At 42.8% G+C, this 19,753-nt stretch overlaps 1 protein-coding gene across 3 annotated transcripts in view; it reads right to left on the bottom strand.

Annotated features, from left to right (window-relative positions):
- Positions 1-621: 621 nt before the first annotated feature.
- Positions 622-19,753, bottom strand: part of LOC139389696 (transcription factor 7-like 1-B) — a 45,656-nt gene continuing 26,524 nt past the window's right edge. For 2 of the 3 annotated variants that reach the window (XM_071136587.1, XM_071136588.1), the window contains 8 exons: positions 7,152-7,287; positions 6,854-6,956; positions 6,030-6,113; positions 3,098-3,244; positions 2,687-2,846; positions 2,447-2,554; positions 2,157-2,208; positions 622-1,521 (listed from right to left, as the gene is read on the bottom strand). In XM_071136587.1, the coding sequence (XP_070992688.1) occupies positions 1,046-1,521; positions 2,157-2,208; positions 2,447-2,554; positions 2,687-2,846; positions 3,098-3,244; positions 6,030-6,113; positions 6,854-6,956; positions 7,152-7,287 (1,266 nt within the window). In that variant the 3' untranslated portion in view covers positions 622-1,045. Of the gene's footprint in view, positions 1,522-2,156; positions 2,209-2,446; positions 2,555-2,686; positions 2,850-3,097; positions 3,245-6,029; positions 6,114-6,853; positions 6,957-7,151; positions 7,288-19,753 lie in introns of all 3 variants that reach the window. The other variant, XM_071136586.1, reaches the window with a different exon arrangement.

Below are 19,753 nucleotides of genomic sequence, written 5' to 3'. Positions count from 1 at the left end.
TGTGTATTTTTTACTAATTGAATTGCCTAATGAGGTCCCAGGGGCTACATCCCAATACCTCAGAGTTAATTAAAGCCTCAGCACTGTGCCAAATGGTGAATAAAGATGCAGTAAAACAGGGAGAGAGCGAAACGGGTTTGGTGTGCTGGGGACGAGTCTGACCTGCTTTTTTGTCGTTGTTATGGGACTCTACATTCCAGGAAGGAACAGATGCCTATTTATTTTTGTTGGCTTCAAATGTTGTTACCTTGGCACGGCTTTTCATTTTCCGGTGTGGTTAGCCTAAATTCACCCAATTAAAGTTTAACTAGTGATTTTTCTCCCACTATCGTCATGATATTCATTATAAACAACTAAATTGACAAAAATACAAGATGAATGACCACTTCCAATATTTATCTTGAAGAATGTCAGAACTTAACAGCTGATGGAGTACTACAACTCCCAGCAAATAGTCTTCTTCCAAGTTAGTATCTGTACCTGTATTTACAGGTTTGAACCTGTAGGAAATATGTTAATTGCTTATATTGCATATATGTCGTCAAAATTATGTTATTGATTCATATATATTCAAATGAATGTGCGTGATCAGGCAGTGATGGAAGAAAAGAGAACCAGGCATTTCTAAAAAACAATCTCAAAGGTTTATTTAACATGTCAAAAGAAAGTCACACTCTTGGGAATTTAAAAGGGGCATTTGCAAGGACTGAAATTATTGTCCAGAACTATAAATCAAACTCAATACTAACATTAATAATGTTTTGGCTAAAAGGAGAGGGTGTTTTTTGTTCCTTTTCTTAATTTTCTTTTATACAAGTAGTTTATTGGATAAATGCATCAAAAAAAGAAACCTGTTCTGCGGTAAACTTTACAAAAAATACATTTTGTTTCATTGGAGAGGAGTAGAAAAGGATGGGATCAAATATTGACCAATAATATTTATTCCTTTTCATCATTTAAAAAAAAGTTCTAATATCTATTTTTTGAAAAGTCAAAGCAATATACAGCACAATAAAAGAGAAAAAAAAGAATTGCTTTTGTAGATTTAGTCAGACGATTTGGTTACCAAGGAGAGGGGCTGTGACTGGAAGAGGGCATGATGGGAATGTAGGGCTGCTTGATGGAAAGGAGAGGGCGGTGAGAGCATTGAGTGGTGCAGGGAGCTGAAGGGGATTGGCCGAGGGAGAATGGGTGTGGAGTGGCTGCCTGAAGTACCAATAGGGATGGAGATGCTTGGGTGGGAAGAGGAGGAGGAAGAGGATGAAGATGACGAAGATGAAGCAGATCCAGAGGGTTTGCCAGTTAGAAAATGGTGGTGCAGGCGTCCTTCTGGTTTGGTGGTGAGGGACAAGGGCTGGGCCTGCTCTGAGTGTGTGGCGGCGGGAGCGGCCGGGGAGGCCAGAGCTGCAGAGGGTGTGGCTGGAGAATCCAGCATGCTGCCGTGAGACGAGGCAGGGCTGTCACACATTTTCTCTGAGGGCAGGTATTGTACACACTGCTTCTTGTTACTGATTGAGAAGTCTGGAGAAACAAAAGGAGGGGCTTTGTCAATATTGCTCTTAAATAAGCCTATAGTCCTTCAACAGTGCCAGTTCCCTTGCATACATGATAGTTGGCCAAAAATACAAAACATTCACAGACAATGTACAGAACATGGAAAACCAAAAGGTCTGGGACAAAAAAAAAAGAACTTCGAATGAATGTAAAAAAAAGAAGAGAAAACAAAGAACACTACCGCAATGGGTGAAATGCACAACTAAATGGCATAGGTTTTTAGAAATAAAAAAGATTGGGTGGAAAAAAGTGTGTCTATGTCGATAACACATTAAATGCCTGCATGTAAATGAGGTTTGACTGCTGTGCTGCAACAGACCAGACCAAACCAAACCACTGTGTGGAGAGGAGAGCAGTGTCCTGCAGTTCAGCCTTACTGGTTCATAACAGCAGACATACCTGCCTCAACGCCACAATTAGCACTGAACTTCATATGCTGCTTGTGAAAGTATAGAGGGAAGAGAGGAGTTAGTTAGGAGTTAGTGGCAAGCCAAGTGTAGCTAGCAGCACTGTTTCACACAGGCCTATAGATGGAGTTCTTTCTGCCCTAAATAGAGAGGATAGGTCCAAGAGAAGAACAGAGAGAGAAAAGGACCCCTTACCCTCCGGTGTTGAGTCTGGCTTATTATCTCTCTTCCTCTTTTTCCGCTTTCCCTGCACAGATAATCAAAACAATGTAGTCAGAAAAAAAACAGGTTACTATCAAAATGAAAGCAACATGCTTCAACACTACAGCAAACAACTTCAGTGTATGAGAACAAAAGTCTTGGCGATCATTAGAATCACAGTATATATGGAATTATTTTTTAACCAACTGGAAATGAGGCGCTTACTTCCATAACCCACATTTTCCTCCCTTGTTGAAAGATCCATGGGAAAAAGTCCTACTCACATAGTTATCTCGTGCTGACCAGCCTGGGTAGAGTTGGGAGTGGAGTTGCCTCTCTTTCCTTGCCAGCTCATAGTATTTGGCTTGCTCTTCTCTCGATAGTGAGTGCCACTGAACACAAACATGACAAAAGTCAGAACTGGCCAAAGCATGTACAGAATTTACACACACACACAAACACACCTACATACTGGGGTGTGTCTTTGTGTGGTCAGGCAGTGTGTTGTGCTGTGCTGTGCTCACCCTTCGGCCCAGTATCTGGTTGATGGCAGCGCTCTCCTTCAGGGTGCACTCAGCCACCACCTTGGCCCTCATCTCCTTCATGTACAGCATGAAGGCATTCAGAGGCTTCTTGATGTGGGGCTTTTTGTCCTCCTCCTTCTTCACCGGGCCGGGAGACTTTCTGCTGAGACACAAAATACACATTGCAAATGTCACTTAAAATAGTCCTCCTTGTGTATGAGGTCCGATTCCCTTCCAGAAGACCTGGCTGACCTCTTACAAAGAAATAGGATGCTCTAGAATCCTGGCTCTCTAAATGGAATTATGAAGAGACGGGATACTCAGTCAACAACCAATTTTAATAAGAGTAAATAAAGTGTTTATATGTTTGGATAAAGGTAAATGTGAAGAATCTCAGTTATTGGTCCTTACGAATGCATAGAGGGGCTCATGTGGTCATGAGTGTTTGGTTCCTGCTTGATGGCTGGTGATACGATAGCAGGATGAGGGATGCCAGTCTGGTGCATGCCGTGGGGGTGGTGGGGCATCATGTGGGGGGAAAAACGGCTGGACACCAAGCTGGAAACAACAAAGACAACACAACCCTAACGGTTAACAAACTTTCAACAAACTTCTTACACACTCTTTCGGTCTGACCTGTCAAGTCGACTGTTTGTCTGGAGTCTAGACTAAAGTAATGCCCACAATGAGCTACATATTTCTTTTTTTTTGTTCAAATAAAGGCTTTTTCAAAAGTCCCTTTATCCAACCATGCCTGGAGAAAAGTGAAGTGTATGGTAACCATGGTGACAGAGGGGACCTGACACCGGAAACCACTGCTTCCCGTGTTCAAAACCATGCAGGGTCTTTCTTCCACAGCTATCAGAACAGAACACCTTCAGATAGCTGTTGGAAAATGAGAGTGGTGCTAACACAATGGTACATTGTACATGGACAAAGGGGGAAATTAAGTTCCATGCTCCTCTGCCACACATTCTTGTTAAATACATGAAATAAAAATCCTTTAATGCTTCATAAAAAACTCAATTTAACAGACAGATATGGTTTTGAAAGTCCAAAATACACTATAAGCTTGTACTTCATGTGAGTGTGTCCAGGCATTTTTCCTATTTTGTTGCCTTACAACCTGGAATTAAAATTGATTTTTGGGTGGTTGTATCATTTGATTTACACAACATGCACACAACACTTTGAAGATGCAAAATATTTGTTATTGTAAAACAAACAAGAATTTAAGACAAAAAAAATGAATAAAACTTGAGCGTGCATAACTATTCACCCCCCCCCCCCCCCCCAAGTAAATACTTTGTAGAGCCACCTTTTGCAGCAATTACAGCTGCAAGTCTCTTGGGGTGTGTCTCTATAAGCTTGGCACATCTAGCCACTGGGATTTTTGCTCATTCTTCAAGGCAAAACTGCTCCAGCTCCTTCGAGTTGAATGGGTTCCGCTGGTGTACAGAAATCTTTAAGTCATACCACAGATACTCAATTGGATTGAGGTCTGGGCTTTGACTAGGCCATTCCAAGACATTGAAATGTTTCCCCTTAAACCACTCAAGTGTTGCTTTAGCAATATGCGTAAGGTCATTGTCCTGCTGGAAGGTGAACCTCCATCTCAGTCTCAAATCTCTGGAAGACTAAAAGACTGAAACAGGTTTCCCCTCAAGAATTTCCCTGTATTTAGCGTCATCCATCATTCCTTCAATTCTGACCAGTTTCCCAGTCCCTGCCGATGAAAAACATCCCCACAGCATGATGCCGCCACCACCATGCTTGACTGTGGGGATGGTGTTCTCGGGTGATGAGAGATGTTTGGTTTGCGCCAGACATAGCATTTTCCTTGGTGGCCAAAAAGCTCAATTTAAGTCTCATCTGACCAGAGTACCTTCTTCCATATGTTTGGGAAGTCTCCCATGTGCCTTTTGGCGAGCACCAAACATGTTTCCTTATTTTTTTTCTGACCACTCTTCCGTAAAGCCCAGCTCTGTGGAGTGTACGGCCTAAAGTGGTCCAATGGACAGATACTCCAATCTCCGCTGTGGAGCGTTGCAGCTCCTTCAGGGTTATCTTTGGTCTCTTTGTTGCCTCTCTGATTAATGCCCTCCTTGCCTGGTCTGTGAGTTTTGGTGGGCGGCCCTCTCTTGGCAGGTTTGTTGTGGTTATTTTTTTAATTATGGATTTAATGCTGCTCCGTGGGATGTTCAAAGTTTCAGATATTTTTCATAACCCAACCCTGATCTGTACTTCTCCACAACTTTGTCCCTGACCTATTTGGAGAGCTCCTTGGTCTTCATGGTGCTGCTTGCTTGGCGGTGCCCCTTGCTTAGTGGTGTTGCAGACTCAGGGGCCTTTCAGAACAGGTGTATACTTAAATAAAGTCCACCTGTGTGCAATCTAACTAATGATGTGACTTCTGAAGGTAATTGGTTGCACCAGATCTTATTTAGGGGCTTCATGGCAAAGGGGGTGAATACATAAGCACACCACTTTTTTATTTATATACATTTTTGAAACAAGTAATTTTTTTTCATTTCACTTCACCAATTTGGACTATTTTGTGTATGTCCATTATATGAAATCCAAATAAAAATCTATTTAAATTACAGGTTGTAATGCAACAACATTGGAAAAACACCAAGGGGGATGAATACTTTTACAAGGCACTGTACATACAGTATTATCATATATTTATGACAAAACTGTCAAATATTACATGAACAAGCCTTGTTCAGGTGGGACAGACGGCAAGACAAACTTTGTAACACTGTGGCAGGAGCTGAGAATACTATTGATCATACAGAGACCCTGATGAATATTTCATCCCATACTAACACCGGAAGGCTCGCTACAAATCTTTCAAATTTTGACAGTCGGGCAGAAAGTTCAATCAGATGGGAGTTGTCGGTTCAGATGAGCTTTGATTTGTCGTAATCGATTCTCAGCCCTTTCATCTGTGTGTGTGTGTGTGTGTGTGTGTGTGTGTGTGTGTGTGTGTGTGTAGCAGATCAACTGAGAACATTGGCCTGGCCAGGGTAGTATAGTTCACAGAAAAGACTGTGCTGTCTACAGCGTATGGTTCTGAATGCCAATAATCTGTTCACGCTCTCTTTGGAAGGAAGGCTGAGCTCGTTTTTAGAAGACTTAGCACCTCTATCCTTTGTAGTCCCTACCCACTGGCTGTCCACGGTTGGATACCCCTGTCCTAAGACTGTTATAAACTCAGCAATGAGAACATCATAAACATGACTACAGAATGCATTACAACCACAAGATATTGCTCTCTTTTTGGGGATGGCTAGGGGTTGGTGAGACTGGGTGACAAAGAGCAAAGCGATCCACTCACCTGGACATAGATGCATTCATTGCGAGGGTGGGATAGGGGTGCCGGAACCCCCCCGGGGGGATAGAGTACATGTGCTGGCCCTGCCTGAGAATCAGAGGAGTAGAGGAAGGCACCAGTGAGAAGAGGATCAGACACAGCTGACAGATAACGCACCAGCACTAATCCAGCACTCAACTGCAATCCCCTGCTTGCGGAAAAGCACCGTTCAAATTGGTTACAAGACCCATAGCAAAACCCATAGAATGTGAAGAATTTATCCTAAATATCTCAAATATGTCAGTGTTTTATTATCAAAATTGCATCAGAATGTGCCTATACCGCAAAGTTTGACAAACACTGTACATATACCGTATTCAAAGTTTCTCCTATACTATACCAGGTTAGGACTGTACTTTGAGATAAATGCACTTCAACAAAACTATTCTCCATGTCTATGAGTTAGGAGGATGTGGGTTACTCCACATACATGACATATTGCCATGGGGCAGAGAGGAAAATGTGCAGTTTTATATCAAATCTCATGTTATTCTACATATTTTGCAATGAGGCTGAGAGTATTTTGCATTTTTATAGCTCATTTCCTACTATTCTACACATTTTGCTATGAGGCTGAGATTATTATATATTTTTTTCCTGTCATTTTAAACATGTTTTTTTGCCATGGTTTATGACATGTTCATATGCTATCTGGGGAGAAGGGTGTTTTGTGGTTGTGGCCCCCAGAGCCCATAGCAACTCCCATCCCTCTGATGCAAGGGTGTATGGTATGCCAGTGCATAAATATGTATATAATACTGTTCTATTTAATGCTGTGTGTTACTCACTGTGGCACCAGCCATCCCAGAGGGTGAGGGATCTGTCCCACAGCACCTGGAGACAGGGGGTAGTACGGAGAGAGCTCTGATGGATGGGGAGTCCGAGGAATGCCTGAAGGGAACACAGAGGGGACAATTGAAGCAATAGATAATTTAAAGTCACAGTCAAGGTCATTTTCTCTAAGAAATTAATAGATATATAGACTGCAGTTTAAGTTTAATGCAAGCCATGTAATGCTTGCATTGAGGTTGTGTGTGTGTGTGTGTGTGTGTGTGTGTGTGTGTGTGTGTGTGTGTGTGTGTGTACCGGTCTTTGGGTCAAGGATCTCCGGGGAGAGGTGTGAGGGAGGGGTTCCGGGGGAGAAATGTTCATTGCTGTAGGTGATGAGGGGGGTCAGCGGGTGGACGTGGTGAGCATGCTGCACCACTGGGACCTTGTTGGACTGTAGGAGAGACGAGAGGAGAGGAACACACAGAGGGGCTTTAGACACCAGAAAGAGAGAAGACTAGATAGACCAGGGTTTTAATAGTCTCCCTGGGTCTCCAAAGACTCAAACAGAAACAGGCTCATTCATAAGTCTGACATTTGTTGTGCCTGATGCTTGCCATATATGACCAACATGCATAGCCCTCTGCATCCTAATGCAAACTGTTCCAAATCCACCATGGACTCTGTTGGCATAAAGGTCATGACACATGTTGTTGGTAGTCACTGTATCATGTGGGTAAAGGTGAGTCCCTATGCCTGAGAATGCTGCCCGTCTGCCTGCCTCCCTCCCTGGTAAACAATGCAGGCTGTGGCTGTGTGTGTGACAGGCCCTATGATGCAATCTGGATCCCCACCAAGACACAGTGAAAGCCTGCAGATGCATACCAACACCATTACGGCCATTACGTGGAGGAGAGAACTGTTTGTTCAGCCCAACAGGCAAAGCAACAGGGCCCAAGATCTGAAAGTTACACCAACACAAGCCCCCAGTACTGTAGGTAGCTCAGTGCCCATACACATGGCTAATCCCTACTCTCAAGCCGCTAACTTGCCCGCACACTATTCAGTTCTTCATTGATCCATGTAGGATGACATTAACCCTGAACAGTGTTTTTAGTTCCTCATTGATATGGTTTGAGTACACTGGTACTAGATCTATCGATCTAGTCTAAGGGAATCAAATCGTATACACTCAAAGCACTCACAATACAGCATCAATCACAATGGGAGGTGGGGTATACATACACTTCAAGGAGTTAAATAACTGATTTTGTTGGAGCAGACTCATTGTTATTTCAGCTATTTTAATAGGGCTGTGTGGTGGCAGAGAAACGCCATATCCCCTGACTCTAGTGCAGCTAGCTAGCGGACCTGGCCAGGACAGCCAGGAGGACGATGATAATAATAATAACCAGCGTCTCTACTTTCATTAGGCAGCGTTCGGCCTCACCGTTATTTCCTCTGTCTGCCCTGCTCAATGAAACGCTTGTTGGCCCAACTCGTCACATGTGAGGGCCAGGGGTGGGGGGGGAGAGAAAGGAGTCTTGTTCCTCCAACCTAACCTTTCTTCAGTATCCCTCCCAACCCCCTTCTCAACCTCTCGTCTAACCAACAAGGTCCAGGATGGAACAAGGTTTGCATTGAAACGACTGTACGCTCTCTTACTTCATGCTGCTTAGAATTGTTCCAAATATCAGGCATGCATTTTCTGCCCTTTTTTTTTAAAGCAGTTCCAACCTCTCCCCCTTTTTAAGTCTTAGCAAACGTGTTTCTCCTGCTTCCAAAGCCTGCTTGGATTTCAATAATGTCTGTTGTGATGAGGAAATTGCAGATGCTAAGCCTTGTAAAAGGTAAAGTACATATTAGATGTAAATAAAAAAATAAGCCAATGATACATGGATAAAGCTTTCATATTATAGGATTGCGTACGATCATACATACATACATACATACATACATACATACATACATACATACATACATACATACATACATACATACATACATACATACATACATACATACATACATACATACATACATACATACATACATACATACATACATACATACATACATACATACATACATACATACATACATACATACATACATACATACATACATACATACATACATACATACATACATACATACATACATACATACATACATACATACATACATACATACATACATACATACATACATACATACATACATACATACATACATACATACATACATACATACATACACTAAGGTTGGAATCATTAAAACTCATTTTTCAACAACTCCACAAATGTCTTGTTAACAAACTATAGTGTTGGCAAGTCTACTTTGTGCATGACACAAGTCATTTTTCCAACAATTGTTTACAGACAGATTATTTCACTTATAATTCACTGTATCACAATAACAGTGGGTCAGACGTTTACGTACACTTTGCTTGACATCATAGGAAAATCAAAAGAAATCAGCAAAGACCACAGAAAAATAATTATAGAGCTCCACAAGTCGGGTTCATCCTTGGGAGCAATTTCCAAATGCCTGAATGTACCACGTTCATCTGTACAAACAATAGTACGCAAGTATAAACACCATGGGACCATGCAGCCGTCATACCACTCAGGATGGAGATGCTCAGTCTCCTAGAGATTAACGTATTTTGGTGCGAAAAGTGCAAATCAATCACAGAACAACAGCAAAGGACCTTGCGAAGATGCTGGAGGAAACGGGTACAAAATTATCTATATCCACAGTAAAATGAGTCCTATATTGACATAACTTCAAAAGCCGCTCAGCAAGGAAGAAGTCACTGTTCCAAATCCGCCATAAAGAAGCCAGACTACGGTTTGCAACTGCATATGGGGACAAAGATCGTACTTTTTGGAGAAATGTCCTCTGGTCTGATGAAACAAAAATAGAACTGTTTGGCCATAATGACCATCGTTGTGTTTGGGGAAACAGGGGGAGGCTTGCAAGCCGAAAAACACCATCCCAACCGTGAAGCACGGGGGTGGCAGCATCATGTTGTGACGGTGCTTTGCTGCAGGAGGGACTGGTGCACTTCACAAAATAGATGGCATCATAAGCAAGGAAAATTATGTGGATATATTGAAGCAACATCTCAAGACATCAAATTAATTACTGAAAAATCATACGTGATTTTCTGGATTTTTGTTTTAGACTCCGTCTCTCACGGTTGAAGTGTACCTATGATAAAAATTACAGACCTCTACATGCTTTGTAAGTAGGAAAACCTGCAAAATCGGCAGTGTATCAAATACTTGTTCTCCTCACTGTACATAGAGTCAAACGTTTGGACACAATTACTCATACCAGGGTTTTTCTTTATTTGTACTATGTTCTACATTGTAGAATAATGGTGAAGACATCAACACTGTTGTAAGCAAAAAAAGTGTTAAATCTAAATGTATTTTAAATTTGAGATTCTTCAAAGTAGCCACCCTTTGCCTTGATGACAGCTTTGCATAATCTTGGCATTCTCTCAAACAGCTTCATGAGGTGGTCACCTAGAATGCATTTTAATTAACAGGTGTGCTTTGTTAAAAGTTAATTTGTGGATTTTTTTCCCTTCTTAATGCATTTGAGCCAATCAGTTGTGTTTTGACAAGGTAGGGTTGGTATACAGAAGATGGTATTTTACCAAATAGGACTAAATCCATACAATTGCAAGAACAGCTCAAATAAGCAAAGAGAAAATGACAGTCCATCATTACTTTACGACATGAAGGTCAGTCAATTCGGAAATGTTTAAGAACTTTGAAATGAACTTTGAAACTCTCTATCATGAAGAACACCACAGGAATGGAAGACTCAGAGTTACCTCTGTTGCAGAGGATAAGTTCATTAGCGTTAACTGCACCTCAGTTTGCAGCCCAAATAAATGCTTCACAGAATTCAAGTAACACACACACACACAACATCAACTGTTCAGGAGACTGTGTGAATCAGGCCTTCGTGGTCAAATTGCTGCAAAGAAACCACTACTTATGGACACCAATAAGAAGAAGAGACTTACTTGGGCCAAGAAACACGAGCAATGGACATTAGACCGGTGGAAATCTGTCCATTGGTCGGACGAGTTCAAATTTGACATTTTTGGTTCCAACCCGCCGTGTAGGTGAATGGATGATCTCCGCATATGTGGTTCCCACCGTGGTGTGTTGTGTGGGGATGCTTTTCCAGTGACACAGTCCCTGATTTATATCGAATTCAAGACACAATTAACCAGCATGGCTACCACAGCATTCTGCAATGATACGCCATCCCATCTGGTTAAGGCTTAGTGGGACTGTCATTTGTTTTTCAACAGGACAATGGTCCAACACACCTCCAGGCTGTGTAGGGGCTATTTTACCAAGAAGGAGAGTGATGAGTGCTGCATCAGATGACCTTGCCTCCACAATCCTCTAGGCCTCAACCAAATTGAGATGGTTTGGGATGAGTCAGACCGCAGAGTGAAGAAAAAGCACCCAACAAGTGCTCAGCATGTGAAACTGTTGGAAAAGCATTCCAGATGAAGCTGGTTGAGAGAATGTGCAAAGCTGCCATCAAGGCAAAGGGTGGCTACTTTGAAGAACTAAAAATGTATTTTGATTTGTTTAACACTTTTTTCGTTACTACTTGATTCTGTGTGTGTTCTGTCATAGTTTTGATGTCCCCACTATTATTCTACAATGTAGAAAATAGTACAAATAAAGAAAACACATTTTCCGGGATGGAAAAATGCCAACAATGTAAACTTAAAGGGATATTTGGGGATTTTGGAAATGAGGCCCTTTATCTACTTTCTCAGAGTCAGATGAACTCATGGATACCATTTTTATGTCTCTGCTTGCAGTTTGAAGGAGGTTGCTAACTAGCATTGGCGCAATGACGAAGTCAAATGGGTATCCCCTCCTTTCTGTGACTGTTGCCACCGCTGCTAAAGAAAACTAGAGAAAAAGACTGGATGGTTGCATAAAGCATTTATGCATAATGTAGAAAACCCAAAGCCCAAATGTCATGTATACTTTAGACATTCTTTGTTGTTCCACTTCATGTACAATGTGAGTGAATTTTCCCTATATTGTGGATGCTGTTTGAGACCTCTAGACCTGAGAGCCAACATTTTTGGGAAGCACTTCAGTGAGAATTGGAAACGATCGCCATTAATAATTCATACTTTGGAATACACCAATCATGTGTTCGCTCAGAAGAGAGTTTAAAGTTTAACAGCGCCAGTTTCAACATGAAGACCAGTCTGCATACGAGTAAAGCAAGCAAAAAAATTTAACAGAAATATGTAGACGTGGGCTGTCCACATGCAAAAGCATTTAGGCCAGCGGCCTACCTGCTTAAACCATCTTCAGAGGAGAGGTCCCATTGTGGTCTACCTTTAAGTACATAGATGGTTACCTCATCAACTTCTACTGGGTTATCAGGTGCTGACAGAAAAGCAATAAGCAAGTCCCTCCCTCTCGATCAGAATATTGCGAGTAGTTACAATTCAATAAAAGCATTGGTATTACACTTCTTCATTCTGTCACATTGAACTTTCAGTTGGATAGCAGTTCAACAGTAGTTACCAGTTAGCCAACATGAAAAAAATGTATTGCCCAAAAACAAGTAGTCTTAATGTGTAAAAGTGAAGAACGCCAACTTAAATCATGGTTCTAAATAAAAGGAGGAACTCCCCTGCCCATCAATACCTCCATTCAGCCTCTAATTACCCCTTTTACCCATCACAGCCTCACATGCTTGGGTTCATGAGCCATGGTCAAGGTGTAATATGGAAACCACATGGAGCATGAGCTGTGTTTTAAATATAAAACAACATCTACGTGACGGCCGGGACATAGGAGCAATCTGGAGACAGACGGGACCTGCATTGACACACAGACGTTTGTGCTCTCTACATAGACCTGCCTGCTCGTTAAACTACCCAGTCCACTGTAACAAAGCACAATGCCTTCACAACTGACGTGTGGTAACACTGTTGAATGATATTGGATTCGAGTTGACACGGTAACAGGAAAACGAAAAATAGAAAAAAGTTGCTGAGCCAGTGCAGAGACAAGGTGGCTGTCTGTTAAGCGGTTTGAGGCAAAAGAGGCCAAGGTGGCAGTACCTCACTGGGCCGTTAAACTTGGAACACTGCTAAGAAAAGCTTAGTCCGTGGTCAATGTGGGTGGAGGGGTAGATTTCATTCAAATAAACATGTTTTTGGATCCTGCACATCTGAATTGAATTACTAGGCAAACAGCCGATGGGGAAGAGCGCTCAGAAGAAACTGAATAACCCCAGAGCTTTGTGTGTGCCTTTCTGCTACGTGACCCCTTCTGGGTGGGAGGCTCAGAGGCTTTTCAAAACTCCAGGAAAGAAAGAGTGAAAAGAATGCATGGCATGCTGAGAAATCCAATAATTGTTTTCAATGCCAACAGGAAAAAGGACATAAGAGTGGACTGACTGTCATATGCTTTTAGAACAAGCCCACCAAAAACTACAGCAGACAAGTTGCATCGCTTAAAGTCTGAACAGTCATCCCCACTGAAAGGGTCAATGGCAATTACATTTAAAGTTAACAAAATGGCCGTGTCACGTTGCAGTTGCTAGACACCAATAAATAATTTAGTGTTTCACCTAGGTCACGAGGAACTGAGAGGGCAAGCGAAAAGGCAAGCATTGACACAAACATAGTCACCACTAGTTACCACAGCCACAAAGTAATAGATTCCGGCCTATTTGTTCAACTTATCTTCTTTAAATGTGATTTCAAACCTAACCACACTGCTAACCTTATGCCTAACCATACCCTTAAAATAAAAACAAACACATTTTGTTTTCATGAATTTGTGAATGTGGTAACTACTGGAAACCTACAAACATGGTGAAATTACTAAAAAAGGATGTAGAGATTATTCACCACTGATTAATCAAATAGCCGATTTTGAAAGTTTTGGTTTTCAGATGACTGTGTACTTAGATGTCGGGACCTGGTTCCTATATTTGACTTTCACTGAGGTACTGAGTCCAGTGTGTGTCTATAAAAGCAAGGTTTCTGCAGAGCCATGGAAGGACTGCAGCCTTCCCATCAGTATTCAGTTAAGGCTTTCCAAAACCTTTGATTTTATGATGGACTCTGGTTGTTTAATGCGTAATGCAACATGGCAAATCTCAGAGCACACCCAGTAAAACAAATTTTGACTGCAAGCTAGCAGAAAGTAGCTTTGCCAAAACCAACCTGTACCATTCTCATTCGATGTCTTACAAAAACTGCTATTCAGTCTAATGTGCCGAAAATATCAACGGAAACTCCATGGACAGGCCCTTTTTGGATGCACACCCATGTCAATGCTGAGCTCTTACTACTTCGATTCACTTAACAAGCAATCTGGTGACCTCCATCCTGCTCTAAGTGAGTTATGACAAGCTGCTGACAGTGACCAAGACCAACGCTCCTGTTGTCAACATGATTGTTCTGTAATGGGGTACTGAAACACAAGATAGAGGAATTCTTCTGTCTTTGTCAAATTCAGAGCATGAGGCCATTTTGAGCTGTGAGTACTGATGATCTGATGACTGGGCAGACAAACACTGAAGTTAGGGCTATCCAATCTCATTAGGAAGTCACATTCTTTGTAAACATCCCCCATTGATCTTTTAACTTTTGCTAGTGAAAATTATGTGGACACCCCTTCAAATTAGTGGATTAAGCTATTTCAGTTACACCCGTGTATAAAATGGACCACACAGCCATGCAAACTCCATAGACAAACATTGGCAGTAGAATGGCCTTACTGAAGAGCTCAGTGACTTTCAACGTTGCAGTCATAGGATGCCAACTATCCAACAAGTCAGTTCGTCAAATTTCTGCCCTGCTAGAGCTGCCCGTCAACTGTAAGTGCTGTTATTGTGAAGTGGAAACATCAAGGAGCAACAACGGCTCAGCCGTGAAGTGGTAGGCCACTCAAGCTCACAGAACGTGACCACCGAGTGCTGAAGCACGTATCATGTAAAAATCGAGTCCTTGGTTGCAACACTCACTACCAAGTTCTAAACTGCCTCTGTAAGCACCGTCAGCACAATAATTGTTCATTGGGAACTTCATGGGTTTCCATCACCAAGCAGCCGCACAGAAACCTAAGGTCACAATGTGCAATGCCAAGTGTCAGCTGGAGTGGTGTAAAGCTTGCCGCCATTAGACTCTGGAGCAATGGAAATGCGTTCTCTCAAGTGATGAATCACGCTTCACCATCTGGCAGTCCGACAGACAAATCTGGGTTTGGCGAATACTAGGAGAACACTACCTGCCCCAATGCATAGTGCCAACTGTCAAGTTTGGTGGAGGGGGAATAATGGTCTGGGGCTGTTTTCATGCTTCGGACTCAACCCCTTAGTTCCAGTGAAGGGAAATCATAACGCCACAGCATACAATGGCACAATTCTGTGCTTCCAACTTTGTGGCAAAAGTTTGGAGAAGGACCTTTCCTGTTTCAACATGACAATGCCCCCGTGCACAAAGCAAGGGATTGGTGTGGAAGAACTTGACTGGCCTGCACAGAGCCCTGACCTCAACCCTATTGAACACCTTTGGGATAAATTGGAACGCCGACTGCAAGCCAGGTCTAAATCGCCCAACATCCGTGCCCAAACTCACGAATGCTCGTGGCTGAATGGAAGTAAGTCCCTGCAGCAATGTTCCAATATCTAGTAGAAAGCCTTCCCAGTAGAGTGGAGGCTGTTATAGCCGCAAAGGGGGGACCAACTCCATATTAATGCCCACAATTTTGGAATGAGATGTTGGACGAGCAGGTGTCCACATACTTTTGTAGTGTATAAATACAGTGAAGGACACATCAGGGTTTCCATTAGGAAAAAGTGCCGCTTGACATTTGACCGGTAACATTTGAATTTACTGGACATTTGAGAAATGTACCGGACCCATATGCGTAGGGTGCATAACCTGATTAGGGTGTCCATTCACGGTGCTCAGAATGACACAAATCACATTTAGATTATGGTCATTCATATTAACAGAACATGCAAGTCGAAGATGCAACGATGTGCGGTCCTTCTTACCAAATTCTGATGCGCACTTTGAAGATGCTTAGAATAACTGTCCACATTTACTTTTCCTCAGCCTACAAGAGGAGTAACGCACAACAAAATCACTAGCCTTTGTCAATCTTCTATCCCTCATAGTAGGAAAGTTGACCTGTTCTATTTGGTCAGCTTGTTGAGAAGGAAATAGCCTATTCCAAACAGACTCTGGGACAGTTGTGGGAAGATTGATCCCAAATTCATACAACCAGTAGGCCTTGGCTACATCAAACAAGTTTTTTTTTTTTTAAGCAATGCGTCTGATGAAACAGATCAGAACGTTTAGCTTAAAATGTTCTTCACATTATAAGCGCAGCAATCCACACAAGGCAGTAGGCTACACGTGAATGTTCGTTTCGCAATGCAATTAGCAGGAAAACACCATTGTCAAAAGGGCACTTTCATGTGAGAGGTTTCATGTGACAGATGAAAATATCCACTAAGAGATCTAGTAGCCTACTTTGAAGCAAGGAAATACATGCCTCATAATGTATTCAACCATTCAGGTTTCAAACAATGAAGTATGTTGTTTTCAAAATGCCTATCCTACTGCCTCCAGCTCATTGCAGAGTGGTGTGTGACACGGTGATGAGGCCTTCCCTTGGCATTTGAGATGCTGCAGCAGCAGCTCTCGCGCTGTCTGACAGATGTCCCACTCAAAGACTCTGTATGCTGTACGTGTGTGATAAATAAGGTACATGATGAATATACTGCAGAATACACACTCGTCAATTTAATTCCACTAAATTATGCCAAGTAACATATAGACCGATAAGCATGACCAGTCAAATGAATTTCCATAGACTGGTATTTCCATCAATGAATAGGTTAAAAAGCATTACTTCGCAATGGGATTTTCTTCTTTTCCCCGACAATTGGCCAGAGCCCATTTGATTTAAAAATCGACTTATCTACCCTGGTACACACACTAAAAAGGTTAAAAAAATATGTTTTTAAGAAAGTAGTGTTTTTTTAGACAAGGGCATTCCATGAGTTGGTATGATGGGAAGTTGTGATGTCATCGGCCTCCCACTCCATTGCAATAGAGAACAAAAGAGGAAAGACCCACCCTCCTCCTTGTGATGTCATGACTTACCTGGACCACGTATTGAGATGTGCCTTTTGTTAACTAAATCAGGTGTTAAATGAGGCGAAAAGGAGACTGGAGTGCCACTTTAATGTTGAGTCAATTATAACTAATGACATGTCGAACAGTCTAACATGGACCAATCAGTAGGAATGGTAGAATGACCTGAAGGAGCGGTATTGGCAGCATGACCTGCATGATTACGATCGGACTGCATTACTCTAGTTTGAGGAGTGCGTTATTGCTGCTGTGCAAATGATCTGTGGTACCAGATGGCAGACAGCTCTCTCCCTGTCCAGTCTACTCCAGCAAGGCCGGACACTACTGGTGGAGAGACAAGGCAAGGGCTGACTCCCACAATACATCAACTGGCCCTGCATCGCCATTGATGTATAATGAATGAAGAGGTAGCCCTCTGAGTATGATATGGGGGCGGGGGTGGGTATTCACAGACAAGCAATGTTCCCTTCTATTGTTCCCTTCTCCCTAGTCTGCCCACCCGTACCACCAAAAGCAAAACCAACTGAATGCTAAACAAACCTGTCTCGTAAATAATTGAGGATCTCGGCCGGAGCAGGCTCTGATTAGCATACGGGCCTTATGGACCCAATCTGCACAGCAGCTACAGGACAGAATTCCCCGTTCCACAGGCTTCTCATCTCCAAACAAGAGTTGAATTTCTTTTTCAAAGCTTCCTCTCGCTCATGGTCCACTAAGACAACGAGAGGAGTCCAAGTGAGACCAGCTCCATCATTCATTACAATTGACATTGTTGTCTGCTGCAGGCCAGGCACCGTGAGGGACACTTGATGATCTGAGTCACCAGGAATCTGATCATCAGCGATGGCATCATCATCTCATTACTGCTGTAGAACTGCTGCTAAATTACTAATTCATCAGCAAATACACAAAGGGGGAGAATGCCTTTCTACAAACACATTCTAGGGCAGATAAGTCATCAGTAAAAGGGCCATATGTGTATGAACAATTTAAGATTCTGAAGGTACATGCATGTGCGCATACTTGAGGTTCACCTCCAGGAGTCCCACAATCAATATCAGAGAAAAACGCTGTCTCCACGCCAGCCATCATGAATATACAATTATGACATGTAATGAGTGCTTGCAGAAGAGAGCAGGAATACATCAATATTGTGGTTGATGGAAGCCCTGCTGCTGTCCCCTGGCTCCCTCTCCTCAGGTCCCTCTGGCTGGTGTTGGCCCTGGCCCCTGGGCAGTAATCCCTGGACCCCCGTGTACCTCTGCATGCTCTGTACCTCTCCCATCCGCTCCCATTGCTCTCATTAGTGCAGTGCTGGGGCCCTGCAGGCCTGGAGAGCCTGCCTCCTGCTCCCCCTCTCTGCTGCCTGGGTAATGAGCACATAATCAGCCTGGCTCCCTGGCAGCAGCTCACCAGAAGGGCATGTGGGTTTATGGCCGTGGTGTGTGTGTGTGTGTGTGTGTGTGTGGGGGGGGGGGGGGGGGGGGTGTAAGGACACAGTGGGGTGTTTCAATCTGAATCCCCAGTGGCCCAGCCTTCCTTTGCTACACTCCCTCTGTATCAGAGGATGCTTCTGCTCACACATTTGATGACCCTTTGTCTCAGATCACCTGATCTAGAATGGCTACTTCCTCTTCTAATTCACATGACCCAATACTCTATTGCCAGAAAAGATTTAAGGGGAAGGACATGTAAAAAGTGAAAGACAGTGACTTGAGATGGGAACCAGCAAACTGTCCACTACCAAATCTAAAGTTAGGCAATTAAAATAAGTCAAATATTCTCCTTCAAAATTAGCTACAGTAAATCCCTCACGCCTGAATGGCAAAGTACACAATAAGTCTCTCTCTATTTGACCTTCCTGGTTCAATAGACGTCGCACAGATATAGAAGGCTCGCCACAACAGAGAAATCCAGAGTTCAGCCAAGGCAGGGCAGCATGGAACCAAGCCAGAGTCCTCAGTGTTCACGTCAAGTCTTCAATAGTCCCTTTCAATTCCTCCTGATTCACTTCCCATTACTCTGCTCCTTATTCACATTTTCTGCTATTCCATAATGCAAGACCATGCATTTCATAATGTTATATATTAAGTAAATAAAATAAAATCCATTGGCAGGAACAAAACAGGGCACAGCGGACAAACGAGCCATGCTCACAGAGTCACCGACAGGTCAGCACTTATTGTAATAAAATATATTTAAATTGGCTTCCAAGACCATTTTAACAGAGAGTGAAGTCAGCCACAGAGCAGCTCTGGATTCCCCAGGGCAAGGCCTGCACTACTCCCACTGACAACAGCTTCCCATTGACACCACTCAATGAGGACTTTGTCAAGTGCATCATTGCGTTTATGAGATCCGACAAACACACCAAACTAAACAGACCCGTCTAGCCGGGATTACTGAGGTCACAGGCTGAGTCACTGTGGTTATTTTCCCACAGCGTGTTGACTGAGGCTGGTTCTCTCTGAGCACATCTACAGATCACTTCCCTAACCCCAGATCAGCAAGATATGCTGTTCTTTCTCTCCCCACTTCATGGTATGTTGATCCCTAGTGGCGTTTATCTAGTGTTATCACTAAAACACGGTTCCATATGAGGTGTAACAGGCCCAGCAGGTCCTGCATGTCTAGAGGTGCACAAAAGAGGCTGTGCCAAAACATAATCACGGATGACTTCTCTACGGAAAGGCATATGAACTGGCGGACGTGACCTTAAATTATA

This window comes from Oncorhynchus clarkii, chromosome 30 (assembly GCF_045791955.1).
Source record: "Oncorhynchus clarkii lewisi isolate Uvic-CL-2024 chromosome 30, UVic_Ocla_1.0, whole genome shotgun sequence".
NCBI classification, from domain to species: domain Eukaryota; kingdom Metazoa; phylum Chordata; class Actinopteri; order Salmoniformes; family Salmonidae; genus Oncorhynchus; species Oncorhynchus clarkii.
This window is presented reverse-complemented; position numbering and strand designations above follow the sequence as displayed.